This window comes from Natrix helvetica (genome assembly GCF_964273705.1).
Source record: "Natrix helvetica genome assembly, chromosome: 12".
In the NCBI taxonomy this organism is placed as follows: domain Eukaryota; kingdom Metazoa; phylum Chordata; class Lepidosauria; order Squamata; family Natricidae; genus Natrix; species Natrix helvetica.
The window spans coordinates 4,633,511-4,651,738 of NC_138556.1; the positions used below are offsets into that span (position 1 = coordinate 4,633,511).

Sequence of the window (18,228 nt, forward strand, 5' to 3'; positions counted from 1 at the left end):
TATTCTTGAAGATGTTCACTTTTCCTCCAAGAAGCTTCTTCGCTTCTAGCTGGTGGGGAATGGAAAGGATTTATGCAACATCCTGCAGTTGAGTGACCACGTTTTACGGTGGCTTTTCCAAAAAGTGGTTTTGGCGTTCTTGGTTTTGCTTTTCAGCATAAAGACACCCATAGCAAACCATTGGTTCGCTTAGCAACCGCAGCATTCACTTAATGACTTGAGCGCTTTTAAGAGGAGGCTGGACAGCCCCCTGTCTGAAATGGTATAGTATAAGGTTTCCTGCCTTCAGCAGGGAGTTAGACTAGAAGACCTTCAAGGTCCCTTCCAAACTATGTGATTCTCTATGAAATGCGTAACACCTTCTACTCTTTACTTTATTTCGTATTTCTAGACCGCCCCCTCTCCCAAAAGGGACTCGGGGCGGTGTACAGTCAGGCTAAAACACAAATAGGATGCATATCAATAAATACATAAATACATAAATAGAGGAGGCTATATGAAACTGTACCATCAAGTAAAGTATTAAGAGCAGTATTTAAAAACAACCCCTAAAAATACCCCAAAAAATTGAATTTAAAATAATTACCCATAAAATTCCCCAATTAAAATATCTGCCAGGAGGTAAGATAAAACTATGAGTGGGCCAGGCCGGCTAATCGAAACAGGTGAGTCTTTAGTTTTTGTTGGAAGGAGCGGAAGTCGGTGGTAGTTCTGATGTCGGGGGGGAGGTCATTCCAGAGGGTTGGGCCCATCACAGAGAAGGCTCTACTCCTAGGCGCCGCCCGTTGACATTGCTTGGTGGACGGCACCCGGAGGAGTCCCTCCCTGTGAGAACGAATTGGTCGCAGGGATGTATGCGGTAGGATGCGATCCCGCAGGTAGCTAGGTCCTGTGCCATGGAGCGCTTTAAAGATGGTGATCAACACCTTGAAACGCACCAAAACCACAGGCAGCCAGTGCAGCTCGCGCAGGAGAGGTGTTATGTGGGAGTACCTGGTACTCCCCGTGATGGCCCGCGCGGCTGCATTCTGAACTAGCTGTAGTCTTTGGGCGCATCCCAGGGGAAGCCCCATGTAGAGGGCATTGCAGTAGTCCAGACGAGACGTCACCAGCGCATGAGTGACCGTGCGTAGGGCATCCCGGTCCAGTAGGGGGCGCAATTGGCGCACCAGGCGAACCTGGTGGAACGCCCCCCTTGCCACGGCTGCCACATGGTCGTCCATCGACAGCCGGGCATCTAGGAGGACGCCCAAATTGCGTGCCCGTTCCACAGGGGGCAATTGCTTGCCCCCTATGGCCAGTGATGGTGTCAACTGGTTGAACTGAGGTGCCGGTAACCACAGCCACTCAGTCTTGGAGGGGTTGAGCTTGAGTCTGTTGTCCCCCATCCAGACCCCGACGGCTTCCAAACACCGGGACATCATTTCGACAGCCTCGTTGGGGTGGTTTGGGGTGGAAATGTACAGCTGAGTATCATCAGCGTACAGATGACATTCGACCCCAAAACCACGGATGATCTCCCCCAGTTGCTTCACATATGCGTTGAATAGAAGGGGCGAGAGGACCGACCCCTGTGGCACCCCACAAGTGAGTGGCCTCAGGGTCGACCTCTGCCCCCCTGCCAACACACATTGCGTCTGGTCGGAGAGGTAGGAGCCGAACCACTGCAAAACGGTGCCTCCAACTCCCATCCCCTCCAGCCGGCGCAATAGGATACCATGGTTGATGGTATCAAAAGCCGCTGACAGATCTAATAGGACCAGGATAGAGGAACAACCCCTATCTCTGGCCCTCCAGAGATCATCAACCAACGTGACCAAGGCCGTCTACGTGCTGTGCCCGGGTCGGAAGCCGGACTGGCGTGGGTCTAGATATTCGGATTCGTCAAGGTGTCGCGGGAACTGCTGTGCCACCACATTCTCTACAACCTTCGCTAGGAAGGGAAGGTTGGAGACTGGACGATAATTAGCTAGCTCCATCGGGTCAAGGGAAGGCCTCTTGAGTAAGGGCCTCACCACCGCTTTTTTCAAGGCGGTTGGTAAGGACCCCACACCAAAGGAGGCGTTCACCAGGCCCAGGAGCCAGCCTCGTGTCACTTCCCAGGATGCCAGTACCAGCCAGGAGGGACACGGGTCCATTAAACATGTGGTGGGTCGCAGCCGTCCACGTAGCCTGTCCAAATCCTCGGGGGCAACAGAATCAAACTCCTCCCAGAATGGTCTCACAAGACTCACTGTTGACGGCTCCTCTGGTCCACTGAAGGGGGCCCATCCGCTCCGGATCTTTTATTTATTTATTTTATTTATTTCTTGGATTTCTAGACCGCCCCCTCTCCCAAGAAGGGACTCGGGGCGGTGTACAGTCAATGCAGATAAAAATACAATCATAAAACACTTAAATGCATTTGGATGGAGGAGATAGGCTGTACAAGAAATAAATATATTCTAAAACCCTAAAAAACATCCCCAATTAAAAACCCAAACCCCATTAAAATAAATCCCCGGGAGATAAAACTAAGAGAGTGCCAGGCCAGCTGATTGAAATAGGTGAGTCTTTAACTTTTGACGGAAGGAACGGAGGTCGGTGGTAGTTCGAATGTCAGGGGGGAGGTCATTCCAGAGGGTTGGGCCCATCACAGAGAAGGACCTACTCCTAGGTGTCGCCCGCTGTCATCTGAGCGATTTTGTCCTGCAGATATTCCCCAAACTCCTCTGCTCTGCCCTGCAAAGGGGCTTCCCGCGTCCTCTGTGATAAGAGGGAGCGGGTTACCCGAAACAGGGCGGCAGGGCGGTTATCGGCGGACGCAATAAGAGCGGCACAGTGTCTACGTTTGGCCGCTCTTAATGCCACAAGGTAGGTCCGTGAATAGGCTCTTACCTGTGTTCGATCAGATTCGGAGCGCGAGGACCTCCACCTGCTCTCTAGTCGTCTCCTATGGCGCTTCATCACCCTCAGCTCCTTGGCAAACCAAGGAGCCCGGGTGGGTCGTTGCCGTAGGAGAGGTCGCAAAGGCGCAACCCGGTCCAAGGCCCCAGCGGCCGCCCTATTCCAGGCGGCCACTAGGTCCTCCGACCGAAAGCGGGTCATGGCTACAGGAAGTGGCCCAAGCTCCGTCTGGAATCTATCCGGTTCCATCAGGCGCCTGGGGCGGTACCAACTTGGACAGTCTGGTTCCGCCTCCTCGCGGTGGGGGGTAGCGCCAGGGAAGTCCAGCCGGAGAGATGAGTGATCTGACCATGACAGGGGGGTAATGACCAAATCCCCTATTCCCAGATCACTCGTCCACTGCTCAGATACAAAAACAAGGTCCAGTGTGTGGCCACCCTCGTGTGTGGGGCCCTGAATTAATTGGGTCAGGTCCATGGCTGTCATGGAAGCCATGAACTCCCGAGCTACCTCGGATGCTTCCCCTGTCGACGGCTAGTTGAAATCCCTCATAACCACAAGTTTGGGGATCTCAACTGCCGTTTCTGAGATCAGCTCGAGGAGCTCGGGCAGGGCTGCTGATGTATAGTGAGGAGCCAAGTATACAATCAGCAGACCCCACTGCCTCCCTGGGCCCCATTTCACACCAAGGGACTCACACCCGGGTATCTGAGGTACAGTGAACTCCCTCGGCTCCAAGGCTTCCCGTATAACTACCGCCACCCCACCACCCTTACCCAGGGCCCGGGGCTGATGGAATGCACGGAAACCCGGTGGGCACATTTCCACGAGGGGTAAACCGCCCTCGTGGCCCAGCCAGGTCTCCGTTATCCCTGCAAGGTCCAGCTCCCCCTCTGAGATCAACTCACTAATGAGGGGGGCCTTGTTGGTCACGGACCTAGCATTGCAAAGCATCAGCCTCAGGCCCTGGCTCTGTAGTTCCTGGCCACCTGGGCTGCGGGGGTTGGTGCAAACGACCGGGCGTATCCAACAGCCACGGTCTCCCAACCGACCTTGCGATCTTCTCCTGTCCTCGCATCCACCCCTCCCCGCGACCCAGTGGTGGGTTCCTGCCGGATCGCACCGGATCGCGCGCGCTCCCTTTCAGCGCTCCACCTGGCTCGCGCGCTCCCTTTCAGCGCTCCACCTGGCTCGCGCGCTCCCTTTCAGCGCTCCACCTGGCTCGCGCGCTCCCTTTCAGCGCTACACCTGGCTCGCGTGCTCCCTTCCGGCGCTAAAGCCGGAAGCACAGTTTTGCCCGGCCCTGGCGAAGCAACGACGCCTGCCTGCGCTCCACCAGCTCGGCTGGGAACGGAGATGTTTCCTCCGCTGAGGAAACATCTCCGTTCCCAGCCGAGCTGGTGGAGCGCAGGCAGGCGTCGTTGCTTCGCCAGGGCCGGGGCAAGACTGTACTTCCGGCTTTAGCGCCGGAAGGGAGCGTGCGAGCCAGGTGTAGCGCTGAAAGGGAGCGCGTGAGCCAGGTGGAGCGCTGAAAGGGAGCGCGCGAGCCAGGTGGAGCGCTGAAAGGGAGCGCGCGCGATCCGGTGCGATCCAGCAGGAACCCACCACTGCCGCGACCGTTGTAATAGGGCAACCCTCTGTTGAGATGTCCTTTTCCCTCCCCCCCCCACCAGTTAGAAGACTCTAACAGTCTTCTACTCCAATACCCTGCCTGTAGGAAGAATCCTGATACCATCCAAGGCAAATGACTGTCCAATCTTTGTTTGAACATTTTCAGCAGTTTAAAACAATTAGTTCATTTTAATAAGTTAAACCGTACAGCTAAAAGACGAACAGCAGTAGTAATGCTTGCATTTGCTGCTGTTCGTCTTTTAACTGTATTGTTTAAATCTACAGCAGTGTTACTCCAACTTCAGCAACTTTAAGATGTGTGGACTTCAACTCCCAGAAACCCCCAGCCAGCATGCAGCATGAGGAATTCTGGGCCATGCCTCTTAAGGTTACGGGTAGTCCTTGGTTTACAACAATTCATTTAGCGACTGTTCACAGTTACAACAGCACTGAAAAAAGCAACTTATGACCATTTTTCACAGTTACAACCTTTGCGGCATCCCCATGATAAGAATTCAGACACCTGGCAACTGACTCATATTTATGACGGTTACAGAGTCCTGGGGTTAAGCGATCCCCTTTTGTGACCTTCTGACGAGCAAAATCAATGGGGAAGCCTGATTCACTTAACAACCGAGTTACTAACTTTAACCACCACAGTGATTCACTTAACAATGGTGGCGGGAAGGTTCGTAAAACGGAGCAGAATCCACTTAACAAATGTCTCGCTTAACAATATAAATGTTAGGCTCAATGGTGGTTGTATGTCAAGGACTACCTATATTGAGGTTGAGAAACACAGACCTAAAGTGATAAATCAAGAATTACTTTGGGTTAGTAGTTGAAGTGCTGGATGAGGAGCCAGAAAATACAATACAATATAATAACAGAGTCGGAAGGGACCTTGGAGGTCTTCTAGTCCAACCCCCTGCCTAGGCAGGAATCCCTACACTACTTCAGACAAGTGGTTATCCAACATCTTCTTAAAGACTTCCAGTGTTGGGGCATTCACAACTTCTGGAGGCAACTTCTGTTCCACTGATTAAAACATAGCTTCTTGTCCTGCTTTAGGCCGGTCACTCACTCTCAGCCCTAGGAAGAAGACAAGGACAAAGCACTTCTGGAAATAGGCCAAAAACCTATCTGGGTTTGTCCAAAGATTTGTCAGAAGTCAAGACTAACTGGATTTGGGTGGATAAATAAATAAAAGCAAGATACAGTCTCTTCCACTGCTTAATAGGTCCAATTTATGCCTCCATATTTCACATTTTAGGGACACGGTGGCTCAGTGGCTAAGACGCTGAGCTTGTCAACCAGAAAGGTCGGCAGTTCGAATCCCTAGTGCCACGTAATGGAGTGAGCTCCCGTTACTTGTCCCAGCTTCTGCCAACCTAGCAGTTCGAAAGCACGTAAAAAATGCAAGTAGAAAAAAATAGGGACCACCTTTGATGGGAAGGGAACAGCGTTCCGTGCACTTTCAGTGTTGAGTCATGCTGGCCACATGACCACGAAGACATCTTTGGTCAGCGCTGGCTCTTCAGCTTTGAAACGGAGATAAGCACCGTCCCCTGGAGTCGGGAATGGCTAGCACATATGTTTGAGGGGAACTTTTACCTTTACCTTATTTCACATTTGATCATCCTCTGCCAAGCTTCTATCCATTGGTTCTTGTTCTCCGTGGAGGGGAAATCCTTTGAAGTTCTCCAGAACTTTTGATCAGGCAAGAGATGACCCAAAACCTCTCTTGAAGAACAAATGAGACAGTCCCCAAAGGCAGGCCACGGATTTCAGCGGTGAGAAGGAGATTTGTGGAGTAAGACATTGTTCACAAGTTCCTTTTCTGAGTTGTTTTGTCCTCCCCGTGCAGGAAATTTGTGTGGAGGACACACCAGCCAATATTACATGCTCCCAGTTCTGGACACCATGTTCGTACGAAAGAAGTTTAGAAGACGTGGACTCGGGATGGAGATGCTTCAGGACTTCTGTCAGTCTTTCCCCTCGGAGGATGCCTTGGGACTCAGCTATCCTATCTCGGCTGAAATGGAGAAAGGTAAAGTTTGAGGGTTCAAGAAAAGGAGGAGATTTTAAAGATTACAAATCCACGGTAGGCAAGAATCATAGCAAACAGCCCCAAAATAAATATTTGGCATTTTGAGGAAGGGCTGGGAAAGAAATCAACAGAGATAGCATTTTGCCAGAGTAAGCCTCTGTGGGCAGCATACAGGCCTCCTATGCCATTCCCAAATCCTGTTCGCTGTCTGTGAAGATCCAGCAAAATTTAGGGGCAAAATCACTGTGTTTTGGGGCAAACAAGCTAACATTGCTGGTTTGCGTACACCTTAAAAGAAGAGCATCCAACAATGCAATATTTAGCTTCAAGCCCCACATTCAAACTTAACTAGGTTTTTCCCCCCCTAATGTACTTTTACAGCATAGAACTAATGGAAAACCTGTAAAAACTTACTTTTTATGGGTCAGCTGTCAGGCCTGCAGTTATATTCCTTTTTAGGAACTTTGGCCTGCCACCCTCTCTATTATTTCCATTATGCTGTTTCATTAGTGTAGTAATTGGGAGGGGGAATAGAAAGGAGTAGAATTGTGGAATGTGTTGTTGTCATTCCTTTCTAGAAGCCCAAGGTCATCTTTTGTCTCTGCACCTCTGCATCTGACTGGAACTAGATGGGTCTGGCACTGAAGAAGATTGGACCATGCGATGGATTTATGGGTGTGGGGATAAGATCATGAACTTTCAACTGGGTGGAATCCCAGGAAGCTTTTAGATTTGGGATTCTACAGTTTGTTGCCAACATGTCTGTCTTATTAAATTGGGACTTTAAGGATAGCTCTGCCTTGGACTCTGATTTAATTCTGCATGATATTTGGAACTCAGGGTATATTACTTGGAACCTTGACATTATGACTGAAATGATTTCTACCACATGGAAACACTCAATTTCAAGGTTTAGAGAAGGGTTTCTCAAAAGTGGCAACTTGAAGAGGTGTTGAAGTCCTCATAGCGTCAAGTTGTCAGAGTTTGAGAAACATTGGTTTAGAGACACATCTAAGGTCTCCTGCCTTGAGCAAGGGGTTGGACTAGAAGACCTCCAAGATCCCTTCCAGCCCTATGATCTTATATTCTAGTGTCCTTGTAAGCAGTCGGTTACCTCTTGGGGTGGCTAAGAATTCTTACCTTGATATGCCATTTATTGCAGAGTGCGGACTCCAAGAATTGGAGGATGGGGAGTCCTTGAATTACGACCGTAATGAGAATGCCCATTGTTCGTTACTCAAAGAATATTTTTGCAGAAAACCAAAAGTAAAAAAAAAACAAAAAAGCTTTTGGCAAAAACAGCATAAATAGTAGAGTAGCACCTACACTATATACCGCTTCACAGTACTTTACAGCCCTCTCTAAGCGGTTTACAGAGTCAGCATATTGTCCGCAACAATCTGGGTCCTCATTTTACCCATCTGGGAAGGATGGAAGGCTGAGTCAACCTTGAGCCAATCAGAATCGAACTGCTGGCAATCAGCAGAATTAACCTGCAATGCTGCATTCTAACCCCTACACTACCATGCAGCAGACTAGAATAGACTAACGAATGAATAGACTAATGAAAGAATAGAGTAGAAAATGGAATAGAATAGAACAGAGCAGAGCAGAATACAGAATAGAACAGAGCAGAATACAGAATAGAATAGAATAGAAAATAGAATAGAATAGAACAGAGCAGAGCAGAGCAGAATATAGAATAGAATAGAATAGAATAGAATAGAAAACAGAATAGAAAATAGAATAGACAGCAGAATAGAAAATAGAATTGAATAGAATAGAACAGAATAGAATATAGAATAGAATGCAATAGCAATAGCACTTAGACTTATATACCGCTTCACAGTGCTTTACAGCCCTCTCTTAAGTGGTTTACAGAGTCAGTATATTGTCCCCCAACCATCTGGGTCCTCATTTTACCCATCTGGGAAGGATGGAAGGCTGAGTCAACCTTGAGCCAATCAGAATCGAACTGCTGGCAATCAGCAGAATTAGCTTGCAATACTGCATTCTAGCCACCATGCCAAGAGTCATCAATGCGGAATGTGGCAAAACAGCTCTACATTTTGCCTGGTTGCTGAGTGTCTGAAATGTGGCCACTTGACCATGGCGTCCAGAACTTCAGAATTAGTCCCTTTCGGGGGACCATAGTAACTTCAAATGGTTGCTAAGTGACCAGTTGTAAGTCGAGGTCTACATTTTGAATGCCGCCGATCGATAATGAAGATGGCGTTCATTCCTAAAAGCATGAAATTTCCAGTGCTGTCTTCAATTAAGCCAATGCAAATCTTTCTTAACTTATTTTTGTTGGAATAATCTCTGTCATTAGTCATGCTGTTGGAAGCTCTTCTCCTTATAAACAGCTGTGCAGTGTCTACTCCGATAAATGCCTTTTTCCTTTTCTCTTTTTTAAGAAAAGGGGGGGGGGGGCAGACGCTGTGTGAAGAAAAATTGTGGGTTGACCGGAAGCCATAAATCAAAGCTTCCAGACAGGAGTTTTCACTGCTTCCAAATGTAGTTGGTAAATGTTACGCAGGAATGCTTAGATGTCCCAGGCTGACATTCATCAGATCACATTCTTAAGGCTGCTTCACAGGCTCAGATATTAAATGAAATGAAATAAAACATGCAAGTTGTGGTGTTAAAGGGTCAGTTCCACCCAGAAAATGATAGTTTCTTCCTGCTGTTTTCTCCTAAATGATTGTTGGAACATAGCGAGTTCACGGCAAGAAGAAGAACAGAACGACAGAGTTGGAAGGGACCCTGGAGGTCCCCTGTCTTCTGTGGATCTCACCCCATTCCTAAGAGGTCTGTAAGGGGGCATGCATAAGCACATTATGCACGCCCCCTTACAGACCTCTTAGGAATGGGGCGAGGTCCACGGTAGACAGTTTAAGGTTGAAGCTGTGGGGGTTTGAGGATGTAACAACAGAGTCAGGTAGAGCATTCCAGGCATTGACCACTCTGTTGCTGAAGTCGTATCTTCTGCAGTCGAGTTTGGAGCAGTTTACCTTGAGTTTGTATCATTTGTCCATGTGTTATTGTGGTTGAAGCTGAAGTAGTCATTGACAGGTAGGACATTGTAGCGGACAATTTTGTGTATTATACTTAGGTCCGACCACAGGCGGTGCAGTTCCACATTGTCCAAGCCCAAAATGTTGAGCCTGGTAGCATAAGGGATTCTACTATTGTGAGCAGAGGAGTAGAGTACTAGTCTCATGAAATACCTCTGGACTCGCTCGATAGTATTAATGTCCAAAATACAGTGTGGATTCCAGGCAGACGAGCTGTATTCGAGAACTGGTCTGGCAAAGGTTTTGTATGCCCTAGTTAGCAGTACTATGTTGCCGGAGAAGAAGCTTCGCAAAATTAGGTTAATAATTCTTAATGCCTTTTTGGCAATGCTCTTACAGTGAGCTCTGGCACTTAGATCATTTGAGATGAATACTCCAAGGTCCTTGACAGAGTGAAGGTCGTCTACGAGGTCGTTTCCACCCAACTTGTGTTTGGTGTTCTGGTTTTTATTGCCAATGTGTAGGACAGAGCGTTTGTTGGTTGAGATTTGGAGTTGCCAATTGTCTGACTATTCTGACACATAGTTGAGGTTTCTTTGTAGGGCAGCAACGTTGTCAGTGGCATTACATAGTTTTAAATAATTAGTTCTGGAAAACGCAATGAAAACCCAAACCGACAGATACTGAGAAAACCGTGCAACTTACCATGTGGCTCCTTTCAGCTCAAAGAAGTAGTGATTCACAAGGCAGCTATCTTCTTCCTTGTATATCAACTACCAGGGGAAAGACGAGCGCCGGGACGAGATTTCTGCTTCAAAATGCATCAGATACCGAAATTGATGAGTTTTGAAACAGTCGAACACCGAGGTATGACAGTACATCATTACTTTTCCTGTTCTTTGTCTTCCCTACTTAGTTTGTCAAAAGTTCTTGGAGACCTACCCAAAGGAGCAGTCTCGGCTGTGGGAAGTGGAAGCACCTGGAGACTGGAGCCAGCGTGTTAACATCTGGCTAAAAATCCAGCTGAAACAAAGCTTGCCCAAAGGTGAGTTGAAGAACCGTGATATTTGATACACCTGTTCATTTATATCCTTCACAATTGAATATAAAAATGGCAGAGGGTCTCCTTGAGAGCATCTGAGGAATAAATCACTTTTTAGGAAATTGGCAGATGTGTTTTTGCACCACTGTAGCTGCGTATCTGTCTCTCTGATCAGATTCTGGTCCTTTTTGCAACGAGAAAGAGAATCTAAGAATCCTCACTTAGTGACTACCTTGTTTAGTGATTGCTTGCAGTTACGATGGTGATGAAAAAGTAACTTTAGCTACCAAGTCTTGCATTTACTACATTCCCAAGTGTTGTGGCCCGCCAGTGGCCAGTGGAGCTGGTGGCAGATTCTGACAGTGAGGAGGTTGGGGAGGAACATGGGCCAGTTCTGGAGTCTGGGGAAGGCTCTGATGAGGGCTCTGCATCGGAGGCAGAGATGGGGACAGTGCCGTCTGACAGTTATCAGCTGCCTTTGCATTCGGATATCAGTGGGGCAGAACAACAAACGGAGCCTGTTCCCAGTGTGTGCATGTGCAGAGCTGCCAGGAGAAGGGAACAGTTAAGGAACAAGGGTCCACTTGGGAGTAAAGCCACAGGTTGATGGTGAATGATCCCTCCCATAGGGAATAAAGAGGAGCGAAAGGGGAGGGGAGTTTGCAGAAAACCATTAGTTCACTTCATTCAGGTGAAGATCTGTTGCCGACTTCTTGCCAAGTATTGTCTGCTACAGCGTGGCGTTTGGAAGGTATCAGCCTGGCAGCTCTCCAAGCATGATAAAGGTCTGTAGTTGTGAAATCTCTTGAAAGACTATTGGCCAGGTCTTTGCTGGAGAGGAATTCACTTTAAACTAAATAAAAGAAGTTTTATCGATACGAGGAATTTGCTTCATGATCTTGGGAAGCCTAGATCAGAACACCAAGGGTAAAACATCTATCTAAGAATCAGCTTAAATGTAGTTCCTGTTGAGTGAGCCCAGTTGGGAATGGCCATTTGGTTATTAAGCAAAACAGTTGCTATGTGAAACCGCACCTGTGCTTTGGATCGGACTTCAGCTTTCCTTGGCTTTACAGACCTGCGAAGCTCCTAAATGTGAAGATTGTTTGCAAAGTTCCTTTTTTCCATCACGTAACTGCGAGGTTTACTTGCCTTTACAAACTTCACTTCAACTTTTTGTTCCTGGACGAAAGTATTGCCCGTTTTTAGAGTCAACCTTGGCAAATTTAACTCCTGCTGTCAACCCTGAAGCTGGTTTGGCTGAAGCCATCTTGGAGCTTCAGTGCTGCCACAATGGAGCTGAAGGAGGGGGGATTAGAGATAGCTGGAGTTTTTGTAGCCAAAATAAAATACTTTCTCTTGGGAACCAAGGACGTTCTCTTGGGCGGGAGGAAGGAGGAGTGATGTCACCAGACCATCAGACAGTGCCTTGATTGGACCATGTGACTGATTGTTTGGGGTTGAGGGAAAACTTTTAATTAGGTAAAAACCGTGGGAACCTTCAGAGTTGGTTTTCACCGGATCTGTGCCAATATGATATATCCAATAAAGCTATTCTTTGAGGAATTCATCAACCTCGGTGTTTTGCTTGGTATGGGTTTATTACTTGGAACCCCGACACCCCATACCAAACTGGCCATCTCTGTGATTAATTTATTAAATTTATTCATTAATTTATTAAATGTATTAATCACACATTAATCCATCTTTTGAGTCGGATATCCTTCTGACGTATTCAGATAACTCAGTTTTTAATCTGTTATAAGAGTCAGTGGATTTCCCAGAGTGATCTCCTGTGGGATGTCTTTAGATCAGAGGTGAGCAACTGTGACACCTCTATGACCTCTGGATTTCAACTCCCAGAATTCCTAAACACGAGTCGCTCAGGAATTCTGGGAGTTGAAGTCCACAGGTTACAAAGGGGGGAGGGCATAGTGACCCGCCCCTGCCTTAGAATCTTCCCATTTTGGACTGCGTTCATTTTATTTTAAATCTTTTACCGTTTCCCTTTTTGCCTTCTGACAAAACCATTTGTTGTTGAAACAAGAAACCCATTAAAAAAAAGCAACAGCAATAATACAAGGGAAGAGATTAAAAAGACACACATGCAGACATAAAAACCATATCTTGCTGCCGGCCAAGGCAATAATTAGTTTATCTTGTTGGATATTTCCAGGGAACTTGAAATCTGCTCTTGCTAACTCTTCTCTTTCTGCCTTTTTAGTATTTATCGTTTGCTGAAGCTTCATAAAATTTCTCAAGAGAAACCAAAAAGAGACCTGCTTTGCGTCTCGGAGGAGATCAGAGCAACCACATCTCCATGCCCAAGCCGTACTGATTGCATATTATGGGATGGAAACACTATTCTTTATGCTGTTTGAAAACCTTCCCTTTACCCCACACCCCTTAATGTAAATGCAGAATATTATGTTGCACCGCTAGTGCCATCTAGTGGCAGATCTAGTCTACAGCTGGCCAGGAGAAATATCTGCAGCTTGCAATCGTAAACAGGGTGGATTTGATTTAAATCAAGTCGATTTAAATCATGACTTCAATCTCTAGTGAAAGAGGCTTGATTTAAATCAACTCGATTTAAATCATAATTTTTAAAGAGCAACTGTCATCTCTGTCCCTTAGCTGCTCCTCCTCTGACCTGCTGAAATTTTTATTTTATTTCAGTATAAACAATCCATCTTCCATTGAACAGTGTGTCGTCTGGGTACAAATATTTTGTGCAATAATAGTTAAAATTTACAATCATATTCATTCTTTAATCTGTTCCTAGCTTAGTACCAATACCTTAAATGCCTAATACTATAACAATCCTCTTCTTGATTTATTTAATTCTCTTAACTATGTTGACTTTATTAATACATTTTCTATATTTTACACAACTACTTTTACTTCTAATTCCTATATTTATTCCCTAACCATCGATAAAATGATTCCCATATAGTATGATGATCAGTTTGTTCTTTCTCTTTAATTGCCAGTATTAATCTGTTCATTTCTGCACATTCTAATATTTTTCTAATCACATTCTCCTCTGTAGGAATCTCTTCACTTTTCCAGTTTTGTGCAAATACAATGTTAGCTGCTGTTATTACATGGATAATCAGATACACATTTTCTTTACCATATGTTTCTGGTAAAATCCCCAACAGGAATATTTCAGGTTTCAAGTCAATATATTGCTGTATCATCTTTTCCAAACACGTGTGTATTTTTGCCTAGTATACAGCCTCATGCTACATAACTAAGCTCCATTTCATGCTGAATGAATGAAATTATTAATGTATCTTAAATAGAAAACTAACTTTAGATAGATTTTTACTCCCAAAGCATTTTAGTAAAATAAATTTGATTCAAAAATGATTTTAATTTTTTTAAAAATCCTTTTTTTATTTAAATAAAAAAATCGTTGATTTTTATCCACCCTGTGTAAGGTTTCCTAAAAATGCCCTAATTGATTCATGAGTATCGAGCCAAGTTTCAGTACAAAACTAGTCATTTAGTAGGAGCATCTTAGGCAAGATATTTTCGCAGTCAGGTCTACACTTTGTTTGATTTATAGCTAAACTTTACCCCTGACACTTCCCTCCCCTCAGTCTGTGTCGTAAATCACATTCCCCTATGAGATGCATCCCTCCCAAGCCTGCTGCAGTAATCTGAGATCCGACTTCAGCCGACAGTATGCGTGAAATGCACTCCCCCTTCTCTCACTATGACAATGCTGGGAGTTGACACCCTGATCCTAAATGACTTGATTTAGAATCTGGATTTCTTGTTGCAATGAGTATTGCAGTTCGGCAGAGATTGAAGCCTTAAGCAGGTAGGAGAACAGCAGTAATTCTGAACAATTCTTAGCAACTGTTCAAAGTTACGAGGCACCTTCCCAGAGTTACTGACAAGGAATGTCGGGTCAGAGTAAGAGAATTCATGACTTGGCAGAGACATGGCAACAAAGCCAGCCAATGAATAGGCATAGCAACTGGGTCAGCCAATATGGGCTGTTTGGAACAGAAACAATATTTGCTGTGTGAGCAACAAAGAGACAGCTAGGAGCCAGAGTGTAGCTTAGCTCTATAGCTCTGAGTCTGTGCTATACTCAAAACTAGTCTGCTGCTCTGAACTGAACTGAAACTGTTCTCTCCTCTGCCTGTGATTGCTTGTACTCTCTGCCACATTGGAAGAACCTGCCTTTGGTATTGTATATTTACTTCATGTGTTATATTATATATAAGGAGAAGTTAATGAATCCTGCTGAATTAGTTACCTGTGTGTGCTTTCTGGATGTGATTGCTGCAACAAACTCTTGACAGTGTCTCTTCCAGATGCTGATCGAAGTTCTCCCATGCCAAAGGGTCAAGACGATGAAGTCGAGGAAGGCCGGATAAATACAGTGAGCTGATAAAACTGGTATTTGTGTAATCTGTGTTTCGGACTATTGGATCAGAGTTGGAAGGATGATGAACAGATGCCTCCTGGGTGCTTAGATTAGTCAAGACTGGGTGAAAATATTTGTTGCAGTTAAAACTGCTCTTTTTATCTACTGATTGCAATGGTCAGTTGCAAAGCATCTTTGGTGACACTTTCATGGCAGAGTTTCTTATGCTATTTCTACTTCTTAGCCTTGGCTTTTTATAGTTCTAAATGGTTTTTTAAAATAATAATAATTATTATTATTGGAATTTATTATTTATTTTAGCTTTGCTGTATGCCACTCAGAGTCACTTGTTTAATGAGATGAGTGGGTGTATACATTTGATATATCAATAAGTAAAAAAATGTGAGTGGTGCGGTGGCCTATTTGGTGTCAGGGTTCCAAATAGCATCCAAAAGTAAATCAGAGTCCAAGGCAAAGTATTGCTCAACGTTCCAATTGTTATTATGTTGGCACATCTGGGAAAACCCGAATCAAGCTTCCCGGTTTTCCTCAGTTCCAGATCCTGCCCCCACACCCACAAATTCATCACATGGTCCAATCTTCCACTGCCATGCTGGCAGCTTCCACCCATCCAATTCCGGTCAGGTGCAGAGGTGCAGAGACAAAAGTTGTTCCACTTGTTGATTGTTCTAACTGTTAGGAAGTTTTCCTTAGTTCTAGGTTGGTTCTCTCTTTCATATTCTCCCACCTGTTACTTCTTGTCCTGCTCTCAGGTGCTTTGGAGAATAGGTTGACCCCATCTTCTATGTGACATCCCCTCAAGTATCATTTAAAAATAGCTATTATGTCACACCCCCCCCCCCCATGCCTTCTCTTTGTTAGACCTGCATGCCTAGTTCCTTCAACCCATGCTCGGTTAGCTTCCAACTTGTCTTGCCTTCTGGTGCTTTGGAGAATAAGTAGATTTCTTGTCTGTGACAGCCTCACAAGTCCTTGAAGGACATGTCCTTGCTAATCCTTCTTTTCCGTAGGCTAGGCATATCTAGTTCCCCCAATTGTTCATCATGCAGTTGAGCCTCTCCAAGACCCTAATCAACTTTGTTGCTCTTCTCTGCACACTTTCCAGAGTCTCAACATCTTTTTTTTGCATTGCAGTGACCAGAATTGGCCATAATATTCCAAGTATGGTCTTACCAAGGCCTTATAAAGTGGTGCTAATACTTCACCTGATCTTTAAACTATCCCTCCATTGATGCAGCCTAGGATTGCATTAGATTTTTTTTGATAACTTCATGAAGACCACCCTCTCTTGTACCCTGCCCCATCCAGACCATGCTCTGCATGGATTAAAATAATCATCAGTTAGACTTTTTCCTATTATTTGTGTCCATGATAATGTACAGATCTCCTGCTTGACTAGGACAGGGGTGTCAAACTCGATTTCATTGAGGGCTGCATCAGGGTTATGTTTAACCAGGTTGACGTCACACATGTCGGGGGCACCTGTGATCGCCCGAAAGGCTCTGCCAGTGAAAACGGGCCCCTGAGCTCCATTTTAGGCTGGGACAGGCTCTTGCAACCCTCTGACAGCGAAAATGGAGCTTGGGAGGGTTGCACACGGCCCTTGCGAGTTCCGTTTTTGGCTGCGAAGGCCTCCTGTAACTCTGCCAGCGAAAACGGAGCTCCTTCCTGACTCGCAGAAGCTACGCAGGCCAGTCCTTTGCTGTTTCCAGGGTGGCCCTGTGGGCCAGATCTAAGCACCCTGTGTGCCGCATCCGGCCCTCGGGCCTTGAGTTTGACACCCCTGGATTAGAAGATCTCCAAGGTCACTTCCAACGATGTTATTTTGTCGGTTATTCGGTTAGCTGTTCTGTTAGTTATTCTGATAATTCTTCTGTTATTCTGCTTCTGTTTTAAGAGTCTTGGCTGTATCCCACATCTTGGAGCACTGCCAGACGAACCCATGGCACATCTTGGTGACCGTAGAGGGGCCCCAGATCTTCCTTCTCAGAGCAATGAACTTCAAGTTGAGTTGAAAGCTGAAGAACCCAAAAAATTGAAGAAGAGAACGAGCAGAGAAGACCCAGCTGGAGGGAGCGTTGCGAAGCATTTGAGGACAACGTCCTAATTTTTGTAAACAGCAGAAGGAAGAGAAAACACACGAAATCCGAGGATCGGGTAGCAAGTTAGGAAATCCCCAGTGAGTATTTCTTCATCGATTGGCATATTTATGTGACTTTGCCCACTGTTTCTCCTCCGTGGCAAGTTGAAGAGATGTGGGCTTCAACTCCTAGAATTCCCCAGTGATTGACTGTCACAACAGCAAGGCGAAGGAAAATGTAGAGCAGGGATTCTCAAGAATCACTCAAGATAGGTGGACTTCAACTCCCAGAATTCCCCAGCCAATCTAGGCGAGGAATTCTGGGAGTCAAAGTCCATATATCTCGAGTGATTCTTGAGAATCACTGCTCTACATTTTTCTACGCCTTGCTGGTTAACCTGTTTAACAGAGCCATTATAAAGCGTGAACGAGACAACGTTGCACACGCATTGCATTGTTCTTACAATGACCATAAGATCATTTATATCCTAGTCACCCCCCGTCTTGATTACTGCAACATGCTCCACACGGGGCTTCCCTTGAAAAGCATCCAGAACAGGGGTGAAATTCAGCAGGTTCTGACAGGTTCTGGAGAACCGGTAGCGGAAATTTTGAGTAGTTTGGAGAACTGGCAAATGCCACCTCTGGCTGGCCCCAGAGTGGGAAGGAATGGGGATTTTGCAGTATCCTTCCCTGGAGTGGGGAGAGAGTCATGCATTCATGCAGGGGGTCACGCATGCATGCGTAGGGGGAGGGGGTCACGGGGAGGTCATGGAGGGCTCACACGAGCCTTGCACTCTGGCTGTGCGCGCGTGCCCTTTCACTGCACAGTGACAGAAAGTTAGCCATCACTGTTTTAATTCAACAAACACCTCCGATGTGATGTTCCCCCATTGGGCCCTCAAACAACCTGGTAGAGTTGGGTCTCCAGGCTCCTGCAGAAGGTCAGAAGGGTGGGGGCTGATTTCACCTTGGGGATGCGACGTTCCGAAGGCCAGGAGCCACAGCGGGGAAGGACCTCCTCCTGGCTCCTGCCAGCCAGAATTCCTTTCCCAGCAGGGGCCACAGCAGACTTCCTCCTCATCATTTATTTTATCTATTTAAAAATGTTATAGAGCCGCCTACTTGCTCACA

The 18,228-nt window shown here is 46.1% G+C and overlaps 1 protein-coding gene across 1 annotated transcript in view; it reads left to right on the forward strand.

The window, feature by feature from the left end:
* Window positions 1-17,555, forward strand: part of LOC309398274 (protein FAM169B-like) — a 60,134-nt gene extending 42,579 nt beyond the window's left edge. Inside the window, exons 6-9 of the mRNA XM_081965022.1 lie at window positions 6,365-6,547; window positions 10,481-10,609; window positions 14,941-15,008; window positions 16,912-17,555. Coding sequence (XP_081821148.1) covers window positions 6,365-6,547; window positions 10,481-10,609; window positions 14,941-15,008; window positions 16,912-17,121 — 590 coding nt within the window. The 3' untranslated portion in view covers window positions 17,122-17,555. The remainder of the gene's footprint in view (window positions 1-6,364; window positions 6,548-10,480; window positions 10,610-14,940; window positions 15,009-16,911) is intronic.
* The last annotated feature ends 673 nt before the right edge of the window (window positions 17,556-18,228 follow it).